Here is a 13354-nt window from a genome sequence, read left to right on the forward strand (position 1 = left end):
TGCAGAGCCAACAGTACAAACATAAGCAGTTGCTCATGGACATGAAACAAATCAGACATACAGAACTCCTGTTTGCAATGTGCATTTTTGTCTGGTCTTATGATGTTTAAATGGAGCTCCCATAGAAAGCATCCTCAAGAGCTGACAGTTATACAAATAACCCTTTCAAGAGAAGACAGGTTAATACCACCACATAAAGTGGGGAGTCACTAAAGGAGGCTTCTAACCACATCTAATTACTGATACTGACAACATCCTGGCTAGTAACCACAATAGAAAAGGTCACAGACAGCTCTGCAATTTCTGTCAGTTGAGAATAATTAGTACTTATAAATTATTAGCCAGAAAACTGAAAGGTTCTTTCTTGATGATTCATAAGTTACTGAACGACTCTTGATTCTAAATCTCTCCATAATGACTCTCACACAAAGAGAGTTTTACTAACTATTGAAGACAATGGGCATCAAAATATTATATATTCACAAGTATTTTATGGCAACACTTAATATAAATACCTATATCAAAAATATTTCAAACAATAAAAATTTCAGTGAATTGATTAAAAATATGACTAAAATTTTCTATCATATAAAATCAAAACTACTCACTGGCCATCTTCATCTCCAATCTTCTCGTGTAAACTGTTTTGATACATAAGGAGATTATTCAGGGCCCAACAGGCAGCCTCCTGGATTCAGGAAGGAAAAAAAGAAACCTGTCAAAAAATAAACTATTGAACAAAAAATTTTGAAGGACTATAAAATTTATGACAGAGTCTAACCTGCACATGCTTGTTCTTTCTATGCCAAGTTAATGCTTTGTAACAGGCTTCCAGCCAAAACAATTTATCTTCTTCATCATCGTCATTCTCCTGATTCTCATTCTTTTCCTCTAAGTCTTGATTTAAGAAAATGGTCTCAGCTTTGGAAAAATGTAAACATATAACTTATGTATACTTTCAAGTGACCAACTCTTAAGACCATTATTTTCAAACATCAACAGAGCACTGGTTAATTAAAAGACCTCTTTAATATATTACACACTATTATTTTGCTATTCCATGTAGATAAGTCAGATGAGGGAGAGGGTACCAAACAAAACTAATAGACTAGAGGAAGATTAATTAAGAAAATGAACTGCTGATAATAAAGCTAAATCAAAGATGTATTCACTGATATCTGAATTGGGATATTTATCACAACTTTATTTATTTATTTTTTCTCAGTTTCTTTTTTTTTTAATTTAATTTAATTTTATTTTATTTTTTAACTTTACAATATTGTATTGGTTTTGCCATATATCAAAATGAATCCGCCACAGGTATACATGTGTTCCCCATCCTGAACCCTCCTCCCTCCTCCCTCCCCATACCATCCCTCTTATCACAACTTTAATTCCCTTGAAAGTATCCTCCATGAGAAAATGTGTCACAGTAGGAAAAGAAAAAGCATTAAGGGTTCCTTCTCTATATAAAACTTTCTTGTTATAATGTTAACATTCAGGATCAAACACGCCTGAAAGAATTTCCTTGTTAGTGAAGTTACTTACTGAGGAGTGCTAAGCAGCTGAGTGCTGCGATTTGTAATACTGCATTCTCTGAATACTGCTGCACAGCTTTCACCACAAACTCATGCACCTCATTTAATACCAGGATATTAAAAAAGTTACCTAAAAGTTAAGTGACATATTAGCAGAATTCTCATCCATGGAACTTATATTACCTTTAATTATGTAACAGTATTTAAATCAACATATTTGAGTAGTGATAACTATTCTTAATTACATTAAAACATATTTACTGTAATTAAAATCACTTAATGATTACATAAAGAACTAAAAACATTTCATGCACACATTCAACTATCTTGCTTAGACAACAGAAATGACTGGGCCAAAAAAAAACTGTTATATAACTTGTGTTGTTTGATTCTGTCTCATGTCTTGTTGCTGTTGTTTATTTGCAAAGTCTTGTCCGACTCTTTTGTGACCCCACGGACAGTAGCCCGCCAGACTCCTGTCCACAGGATTTCCTACATGATAATACTGGAGCGGGTTGCCATTTCCTTCTCCAGGGGACCTTTCCAATCCAGGGATAGAACCCATGTCTACTGCATTGGCAGGTGAATTCTTTACCATGGAGCCACCAGGGAAGTCCCCCTCTTGTCATCATATAAAAACCACGAGGTGGAGACTTCCCTGGTGGTCCAGTGGTTGAGAATCCGCCTTGCAGTGTGGGAAAGGGTTTGATTCCAGGTTAGGGAACTACAGTCGCATATGCCACAGAGCAACTGAACCGGAGCACTGCAACTACTGAGCCCATGTGCCCATCTAGAGTCTTTGCACCACAGTGAAAAACGCCTCGTGATTCAGTGAAGATCCCTCAGGACACAACTAAGACCCAACACAGTCAAATAACTAAATATTTTTATACATGGCACTACAATATTCAGTGTACAAAACAGCTTAATTTTCCTGTCTTCTAAAAGATAAGGAAAAAACCTCCTTGTCATTAAATGCTTTTACTATAACTCACTAACAATTACCACATTTCCTTGTAGGAATAAGAATGAAACTTCTAATTAGCTATATGTGTAATTAGATAATCCCTAAGATACACAGCCAGAATTGGAAAAGATCCTATACCATTAAAAGCCTAAAGCCCACACTAAATATTAATCAAAGTTGCAAAATCAAAAAGCAGATTAGTGTAACTCTTCTGTATCAGCATCTTTCTATGTTCATACCTCTTCCACATTCATCCATTAAGCTGACATAATCCCCAGTCCTTAGTCTCTAGTTTTGAAAAGTCATTTCAAAAAATATTCTCTTCTACTTTTACTGGCTTATCTAAACTTCAGCTGTCTCACCCCTTTTCCCTACTATTATTTCTAAGTCACTGACAACAGCTGCTCTACCACTGACCAACTTTGTGACTCTAAACAAATACCAGTGGCCTTATCTTATTTTCAGACAATTTAGGTGAAAATACATTATGTTACAAAAGCCGCCATAAAAAGATAAAAAGACAGCTCGACATTTTCAATACATATAACTGACCACCAAAACATTATTAGCCAGAACTATGAATCATTTTTTTAAAAAGACAGAATATACTATGGAAAAACAGAAAAAGGCAAATCAGGTATTCCACAAAAAAGAAAGCACCAAGAGCAAAGAAATATTTGAAAAGATATTCACCTTCCTTTACAATTTTCATGGCAATACAGATGGTAGTAACATAAAACAAGAAATAAACCAATGTCCATGGATAGGAGAATGGATAAATGGTATAAATGGATAAATAGTGGTATACCTACATAATAGAATACTACATACAACAATGCCATGCTTCCCAGGTGTGTCAATGGTAAAGAATCTGCCTGCCAATTTAGGAGATGCAGGTTTCATCCCTGGGTCAGGAAGATCCCCTGGAGGAGGAAATGGCAACCCACTCCAGTATTCTTTCCTGGATAATCCCATGGACAGAGAAGCCTGACAGGCTATAGTTCATGGGGTCACAAACACTCAGACACAACTGAGACTGAGCACACACACTGAACACACATACAGCTATATGCAAGATATTCATGAGTCTCAGAAACACAGTTTTTAAAAACTTGCAGAAGACAACGTTCAGCGTGATACCATTTTTACTAAGCAATAACAAGCAAACATTAACAATTTTATTTACAGAGATATATAAACACAGTAAAATTTAATTTAGAGCAAAAGATTTATTAACACAAAACTCTGGAGAGTGCTCACCTCTGTAGAGAAAGTGGTGGAAGGGCAGAGCCCAGAGTATCTTTACCAGCGCTGGTAACGTACTAATACTTAAATTTGATGAGGCGTTCTTTTGCATTGCACTTCACATTTTCTAAATGTTATGTTTATTCTTTTGTATGCAATAAATATTTACATAATAGTACTTCAAATATAGCATTAACAATAAGATGAGACTTCTCATATTGCGCACATTTATTTTTGCCACTCCTTTTAAAATTCTACCTAAGCATGGCATGACAGTTTGCTACTTTACGATATTTCCATCCAGGGTATGTTGATTGGCTACCTATCCACCAACATACAACATATGTATGCTATATACACTTACATCATATAGACTGTGATAAAAAATTAACCAAGAGTTGTAACTTACCTAACGTAAGCCTATGGAGCAAGCAGCAACTTACTTCTTGAATTTTTTCACTGATAGGGAATGCTTTCATGGCTTCTACCACAATATTATAACACCTGACATTGCCACTCATGAGGACTTCAACATTACTACCTAAATTTAAAGAAATCATAATTATCAATATGGCAATAATTTTCTCCATTGAAATATGCATACAAAAACATCTCATAGAGATTTTAAATACACAGAAGTATAATGGCTACAATACCAAATTTAAATGTCATTTTCTGTCAAATAGCTATAAAAATACTGTTGTTCATTGTTAATATAACAGAATTTAGAACTCATTTCTAGGACTAAGGGAAAGTTGCTTTATTCCTGTATCTTGGCTTAAAAATGTAAACAAATAGGGAAATCTGAAAAATGCTTTTATGTAAGTCAAAATATGTAAAGTCCTGGCCATTAGTTTTCAAATAAATGAATTTGGGGCCTGTTTCCTAATGAGGCAGTATTCCATTGGATAATAGATTTTAATTGTTCTTTTTTCTCAAACTAATAGAAAGAAAAGCAAGATTATATCACATAACAGAAGAGCTAGAATCAGCCATGATCTATTCCTATTCATTCCAGAAGGGCAGCAGAATAGCCAGTGTAAAAGCCACAAAACCAAGCTTCCTGAAGGCTCTGCCACAGACAGGGAAAAGAATGGATGAAGGTGAGAGAAGAGACAGAATATTAAAATATATGACTAAGAGATAGACATAAATGAACCACAAGGAAGGAAAGAATTCACTGGAAAAGGCAATTAATCAATAGAGAGAGTATGTGAAACCATGTGGAGAAAATTAATTTATATGTCTCAATGAAACATTTACTATTCTTAAAACAGACAGAAAAAGGTGTGCAAAACAATTTTCTTTCTTTTTGGGGGGGCACAATCAAACTAACTTTTTTTCCTAAAATTACATTTTTAATGTTCAAATTGTACTTTAAAAAATACTAAATATGAAAAAAGCTGTTGTAATTAAAGAAAATGGCCTCTTAAAACAATTACCTGCTTTTACTCAGAACCGTAGATATGATTTGCTCTAGATTCAAAGGTAGTCTAAAACGCTTGCTTTTGTATTTTTAGTTGCCACTTTCTTTGACCTTTTCATTATGAATCAGCCCATTTACAGTGAGGATACGTCAATGTGGGTGGAAAAAAATGAATTTCAAAAGAGCCAGTACAAAACAAATAAATATATAGCCAAGGAAAGGCAAAATGAAAAATATATTCAGTTTGTTGGTAGGAGATGACTCAGAGAAGTTTAAATTCTATTTTCCGGGCGCAGTCCAATGATGGCAGAGGAAAAGGGTGGGGAGACCACTTTCTCCCCCACAAATTCATTGAAAGATCATTTGAACACTAAGCAAATTCCACAAAACAACTTCTGGATGCTGGTGGAGGACACCAGGCACCTGGAAAAGCAGCCCACTCTCTTCAAAAGGAGGTAGGACAAAATATAAAAGATAAAAAGAGAGACAAAAGAGTTAGGGACTGAGACCCATCCCAGTGAGGGAGTCGTGAAGGAGGCGAATTTTCCAAACACCAGGAAACCCTCTAACCAGCAGGTCTGTGGGGAGTTTTGGACTCTCAGAGAGCAACATAACCATGAGGAAAAAAAACAAAAAACTTTCCAAAACTGAACCAGGAAGAACTAGAAAATCTTAACAGACCCATCACAAGCACAGAAATTGAAAGTGTAATCAGAAATCTTCCAGCAAACAAAAGCCCAGGACCAGACAGCTTCACAGATGAATTCTACCAAAAATTTAGAGAAGAGCTAACCCCTATTCTACTCAAACTCTTCCAGAAAGTTGCAGAGGAAGGTAAACTTCCTAACTCATTCTATGAGGCCACCATCACCCTAATACCAAAACCAGACAAAGATGCCACAAAAAAAGAAAACTACAGGCCAATATCACTGATGAACATAGACGCAAAAATCCTTAAGAAAATTCTAGCAAACAGAATCCAACAACATACTAAAAAGATCATATAGCATGACCAAGTGGGCTTTATCCCAGGGATGCAAGGATTATTTAATATCTGCAAATCAATCAATGTGATACACCACATTAACAAACTGGAAGATAAAACCATATGATTATCTCAATAGATGCAGAGAAAGCCTTTGACAAAATTCAACATCCATTTATGATAAAAACCCTCAGAAAGCAGGCATAGAAGGAACATACCTCAACATAATAAAAGCCATTTATGATAAACCCACAGCAAATATTATCCTCAATGGTGAAAAATTGAAAGCATTTCCCCTAAAGCCAGGAAGAAGACAAGGGTGTCCACTCTCACCACTACTATTCAACATAGATTTGGAAGTTTTAGCCACAGCAATTAGAGAAGAAAAAGGAATAAAAGGAATCCAGATTGGAAAAGAAGAAGTAAAATTCTGTTTGCAGATGACATGATCCTATACATAGAAAACCCTAGAGACTCCACCAGAAAATTACTAGAGCTTATCAATGAATATAGTAAAGTTGCAGGATATAAAATTAACACACAGAAATCCCTTGCATTCTTATACACTAACAATGAGAAAACAAAGAGAAATTAAGGAAATAATTCCATTCACCATTGCAATGAAAAGAATAAAATTCTTAGGAATAAATCTACCTAAAGAAACAAAAGACCTATATATAGAAAACTATAAAACACTGATGAAAGAAATCAAAGATGACACAAATAGATGGAGAAATATACCATGTTCATAAATCGGAAGAATCAATATACTGAAAATGAGTATACTACCCAAAGCAATCTGTAGATTCAATGCAATCCCTATCAAGCTACCAATGGTATTTGTTCAGAGAATTACAACAAATAATTCCACAATTTGTATTGAAATACAAAAAACCTTGAAAAGCCAAAGCAATCTTGAGAAAGAACAATGGAACAGGAGGAATCAACTTACCTGACCTCAGACTATACTACAAAGCTACAGTCATCAAGACAGTATGGTACTGGCACAAAGACAGAAATATAGCTCAATGGAACAAAATAGAAAGCCCAGAGATAAATCCACACACCTATGGACACCTTATCTTTGACAAAGGAGGCAAGAATATACAATGGAGAAAAGACAATCTCTTTAACAAGTGGTGCTGGGAAAACTGGTCAACCACTTGTAAAAGAATGAAACTAGAACACTTTATAATATCATACACAAAAATAAACTCAAAATGGATGAAAGGTCTAAATGTAAGACCAGAAAGTATAAAACTCCTAGAGGAAAACATAGGCAAAACACTCTGACATTAATCACAGCAGGATCCTCTATGACCCACCTCCCAGAGTAATGGAAATAAAAGCAAAAAATAAACAAATGGGACCTAATTAAACTTAAAAGCTTTTGCACAACAAAGGAAACTATAAGCAAGGTGAAAAGACAGCCTTCAGAATGGGAGAAAATAACAGCAAGCAAAGCAACTGACAAAGAATTAATCTCAAAAATATACAAGCAGCTCCTGCAGCTCAATTCCAGAAAAATAAACAACCCAATCAAAAAATGGGCCAAAGAACTAAACAGACATTTCTCCAAAGAAGACATACAGATGGCTAACAAATACATGAAAAGATGCTCAACATCACTCATTATCAGAGAAATGCAAATCAAAACCACAATGAGGTACCATCTCACGCTGGTCAGAATGGCTACTATCAAAAAGTCTACAAACAAAAAATGCTGCAGAGGGTACAGAGAAAAGGGAACCCTCTTACACTGTTGGTGGGAATGCAAACTAGTACAGCCACTATGGAAAACAGCATGGAGATTCCTTAAAAAACTGGAAATAGAACTATACGACTCAGCAATCCCACTGCTGGGCATACACACTGAGGAACCAAAATTGAAAGAGACACATGTACCTCAGTGTTCATCGCAGCACTGTTTTCAATAGCCAGGACATGGAAGAAACCTAGATGTTCATCGGCAGACAAATAGATAAGCAAGTTTTGGTACACACACACAATGGAATATTACTTAGCTATTAAAAAGAATGCATTTGAATCGGTTCTAATGAGGTGGATGAAACTGGAGCCTATTATACAGAGTGAAGTAAGTCAGAAAGAAAAACACCAATACAATATATTAATGCATATATATGGAATTTAGAAAGATGGTAATGATGACCCTATATGCAAGACAGCAAAAGAGACACAGTGTAAAGAACAGTCTTTTGGACTCTGTGGGAGAGGGAGAGGGTGGGATGATTTGAGAGAATAGCAATGACACATGTATATTATCATATGTGAAATAGATCGCCAGTCCAGATTCGATGCATGAGACAGGGTGCTCAGGGCTGGTCCAGTGGGACGACCCTGAGAGATGGGGTGTAGAGGGGGGTGGAAGAGGGGTTCAAGATGGGGAACACATGTACTCCTATGGCTGATTCATGTCGATGTATGGCAAAAACCACTAAAATACTGTAAATTAATTAGCCTCTAATTAACATAAATTAATTTAAAAATAAATAAATAAATTCCATTTTCCATTATTGTTCAGCCCCATCTACTTTAACAGTTTAACTTTCCATGAATAAAATTTTATAACCATTACTAAGAAAGAGCATTCTTTCACAAGAGTTTTTACTGAAGTCTCATATCTGTAAGATTCCATGTCTGAAATCATATGTTTATTATATATATTTACTACGTATATATGAGATACAAAGTATGTAGTAATACTGTCAAAGTTTTAACCACACTTATTATATTACATTATCAGGTACTACTCTACATTTTTAACATTATTTAACTGATTTAATCCTCACACATGTGAAGACGAAATTATTACCAGATAAATGCATGTGTAAATCCTGTACAAGCCCAAATACGTAATAAACGAAATACAAAATGCTCAAGTGTACTTATAAAACAGAAGGAATTGAAATCTGAAGTAATAGAAGCATTCACTGGTGGCATACAGACCAAATTAATTTTTTTGTACTTTTTTATTATAAAAGTGGCTAGATTTCAAAGCATCACCAAAATGCGAACCAAGAATCACAAAATAAAGTTCAAACTCCTTCCTGTGACTTTTCAGACCTTTTAGCATCTGATTATGTCTCCAGCCTCATCCACTAATTCTTATCAAGCCCTTCCCTCACCTCCATTAATCAGCATACAAGCAGATGCTCAGGGCTCTGCATGTGCATTTCACACACACATGCATCCACACACTTACAAATACAGCTTACTGAGCTACTTTTATCCTCTTGATATTTCTACGCTTTCTTGCTCAAGGATCTTTACACTTTTAAGATGTCCACCCTTGGGTTACTGCCTGCAGCTCTACTTCATCTCACATTTTTCTGCACACAAAGCTGTCCTCATCATTCAAGACTCTGCTGAGAGATCTCGCCTCACTCCCTGTTTGTTCTCATAACTCTAAGTACTTCTGCCAACATTTGCCTTATAATACTCTGTAATCACTTCTGTGCTTATCTGTATCTTGTGCAGTACTATGGGAATAGAAAAGGCAAGACATATTTATATTTTTGCTACTATTTCCCCAGCACAAAGCCCAGAGCCAGCAGCAGTACTAAATCAATAAACAAAAATTAATCAGATGAATAAACAAATGAATGGCTTTATCACCTACAGGTTTCCAATAAAAACATTTTTGAAACACACTCAGAAAGAACATATATTGTAATTTTCAGGTTCAAAAAAGAAACCATGTATGCAGGCTACTTACAAGGAATTGCTAAGGAATGTAAACAGTGCAGTACATGGAGCACAATTTCCTCTTCATCTTCAAAATTTTTTAATGCACTGAGCAATATCATATAATCTTTATTCTCAACAAATTCAGTCAGTTGCTCCTCTGAAACTAAAAAATGAAAGACAAAATACTGACAGAGCTGAAACATGATTTAAAAGTTTAATTACTCAAAAATATACTACTCATGATAATTCATCATAACATAGTATATACAACAGACATAAATTAAAGACTATACTTTAGCAAATATCCCTTCCTAGTAATTTTAAAATAGGAAAACAAGCGATTGAGGTAAAATAATTTTGTTTTGACCCATATCAGTTACTATTAGTTACTCCATGTTTTGAAATGTAGTGACTAGTTCTCAGAAAACCAAAATTATTTACAATTCCATTTGAAAGATTCTAGAGAAAACTAATCTATGACTAATAAAGATGGCCTATTGAAGTGAACATATCACAATACTTAAAACGGAGTGGTTAGTGGTACACTGTTGAAGGGCAGCTAAGCTAAATGCATCAGTTTAAGAGGGATGAACGTCAGCAAATGACAAGTAATGAGACTGAAATACTCTATCTTAATGGTCTTGATTTCATCAGAGAACAACAAAGTTCAGTTCAGTTCAGTTCAGTGGCTCAGTCGTGTGTGACTCTTTGCGACCCCATGAATCGCAGTATGCCAGGCCTCCCTGTTCATCACCAACTCCCGGAGTTCACTCAAACTCACGTCCATCAAGTCGGTGATGCCATCCAGCCATCTCATCCTCTGTTGTCCCCTTTTCCTCCTGTCCCCAACCCCTCCCAGCATCACAGTCTTTTCCAATGAGTCAACTCTTCGCATCAGGTGGCCAAAGTATTGGAGTTTCAGCTTTAGCATCATTCCTTCCAAAGAACACACAGGACTGATCTCCTTTAGAATGGACTGGTTGGATCTCCTTGCAGTTCAAGGGACTCTCAAGAGTCTTCTCCAACACCACAGTTCAAAAGCATCAATTCTTCTGCGCTCAGCTTTCTTCAACAAATGTCCTCATTAATTTTCATAATTAGTCTTTGGATCAAGCAGTGAGTTTCATTTAGAGTCATTTTATTGGATGGGAACCTCAAAAACATGTATAAAAATCTGGTTTATCTGGCCTGAGAATAACACTGACATAAATGTTAGAAAATGCAGCACTCTTCATGATCAACATTAGTTTCTGTTGTTCAACTTTATACCAATAGTCCATGTAGTATAATGTGAAATTGATTGGGTTCTTTTAATAAAGGTGGAGTGTCACCAAATCTTCTCATTTTATGGAACAGTTTCCAGAGCATAGTTTTAAATTTTGAAAATTCACTTTACAGGTGTCACTAAGTCCTGGGGAACCTGAAACTCTTCAAAACTTCAGAAGTGTTTCTAGTCTACATTTACAATCACATTGTTAGCGTTGATCTTTCTATCACAGTAAGATCTTCTTTTCAACATTCCTTGGTGCCTCTTCACAGGTCTTGGATCCCACAACACTGGAGAGAATTATGTTAACCCTTCTTTCATGAATAATGATGTGCCCTTAAACTGCAGCACAGACGATTACAAGCTCTCAAGACAATAACTCCTCAAATTCTATTCTGCCCAATTCTTATCAAAAGCTTAGTTGCCAGATGTAACATTTAGAGAAGATAGCCTGAGAGACATGCACCTCCTCCATTCCTCTCCTCCACCAAGCCCCTTCATCAGAGAGCTGAGGCCCAGGCCCTTTGATAGTCTTTCACTGAAATGACAGAATGTGCGCATTTTATCACCTCATCCAGGGAGACTCAAGGAGGATTTTCCCCAAGTCTCCCATGATTGCTTCTTCTGATTAATGGGCTTACTTTTATTTCAAGTAACTTTGTAATCAGTGTTTCTGCCTCTTTCCTTTGCCTGATAGAAAGCAAAGTACCGAATTTCTGGTCCATCTCTCTGCAAAGATACAGGATCTGAAGCAATAAATTTAACCTAGCATCATGTTTTCCCTTCACCCATTTCCTCATTCATTTTTCCCTTCTAATGTATTATAAATATCTATAAACTATTTTAAGTCTTCTTAGAATAAGGCAGGAAATTAAACAGTATAAGGTGATCTATTCCATTCCTGGATCCGCCAGAAACTGGAATAGGCAAACTGGTATGGACACAGGCCCCACGAGGTTCTTCTTATTCTAAACCCCGACCATTGTTGGCTCTCACAATGACATAAAAGGTGCTCTCAAAAAACTTAGTCAAATGAACTGTAATGGAGATAACTAGCTGTGTGCCTTCAGGCAGGTTACTCATTTCACTTCTCTGATCCATTTCCTCATCAAGCCAGTGGAAGAACCAAAGGTTCCAACTAACTATAAAATTACATGGCTATCTCTGTCATCAATCTCAGTGTTATGTAATAAAATACATATTAGTCTTATTCCTAAGGGAAACTTTGTAAACTTTCTGTTCTTTAGCCAGAGCCTTGAGCAATGTCTAAAATCTCTGGTGATGACTTAACATCATAAACCCAAATTTAACCTGTGCTTGACTTCATAGTTTTACTTTTTTCTTTTTTAACTCCTACACATCCGGTTTACAAAGTGAACCTATGCCTTGTTAAGCAATGGAAGAAAGTTTACTACAATTACATAATTTATAATCCATGAATGAAATTTATTCTGTAAAAAACAAGCAATATTTCTGAATTAACTCCATTATCTATCCTTCACTGACAACTCAAATTTTAATAAATAGTACAGTTTTAAATATCTTCTTATCATGATAATTAATCCTACTTTTCCTACTATAAATCCTTATAAACCCTTTTTTCTTATATAAATATCAATATAAAGAGTTTGACATTTTTAAGTACCTCTCTCAAACAGCACATGTAAAACTTTACATCCAAGTTTCTGGACTTCATCACTGGCTGAAAATGTGCGCATGGCATCGAAGATTAACAAGAAAATATCATTTTCTTCATCCAATATCAGCAAAGTGATTTTACCTATTTTGAAGAGAATAATAAGCTCCAAGTAAATAGCTGCTTTAACATTTAATGTCTTAATTTTTACATGAGGGCTATGATGGTTTGTGAACTTCTCTTTTTGATGAACCACTTAATTGCCCCAGCTGTTAGCCCTATCAAGATCTATGGTCTTTCTAAATGAGATAAATCCCTAGTACACTTTCCTATAACTTTATGATTCCCAATCAATGACCATTACCAAGACCTCTTGCCCCAAACTCCTGAAATATTTCTGCCTCTTAAACAACATCATCTGAATGCTCCATGGCCACCCCAAACCTCACCTACTCCAATTGCATCTCTTCATCAATGATACCACCTTGGATCCAATAGTTACCAGGGAAATTTAAGTCATCTTCCTTCTTTCATTCTCCCTCTTCTCATTCTGCCCAACCAAAGAATCAACTCATACTAAGT

The 13354-nt window shown here is 35.7% G+C and overlaps 1 protein-coding gene across 6 annotated transcripts in view; it reads right to left on the reverse strand.

Annotated features, from left to right (window-relative positions):
- Positions 1–13354, reverse strand: part of LRRK2 (leucine rich repeat kinase 2) — a 204458-nt gene that overhangs the window by 179729 nt on the left and 11375 nt on the right. For 4 of the 6 annotated variants that reach the window (XM_061416444.1, XM_061416443.1, XM_061416446.1 and 1 more), the window contains 6 exons: positions 12782–12916; positions 9898–10032; positions 4160–4291; positions 1549–1668; positions 782–921; positions 609–688 (listed from right to left, as the gene is read on the reverse strand). In XM_061416444.1, coding sequence (XP_061272428.1) covers positions 609–688; positions 782–921; positions 1549–1668; positions 4160–4291; positions 9898–10032; positions 12782–12916 — 742 coding nt within the window. Of the gene's footprint in view, positions 1–608; positions 716–781; positions 922–1548; positions 1669–4159; positions 4292–9897; positions 10033–12781; positions 12917–13354 lie in introns of those variants that run through there. The other 2 variants (XM_061416447.1, XM_061416448.1) reach the window with 2 other exon arrangements.

This window comes from Bos javanicus, chromosome 5, assembly GCF_032452875.1.
Source record: "Bos javanicus breed banteng chromosome 5, ARS-OSU_banteng_1.0, whole genome shotgun sequence".
Taxonomy (NCBI): Eukaryota; Metazoa; Chordata; class Mammalia; order Artiodactyla; family Bovidae; genus Bos; species Bos javanicus.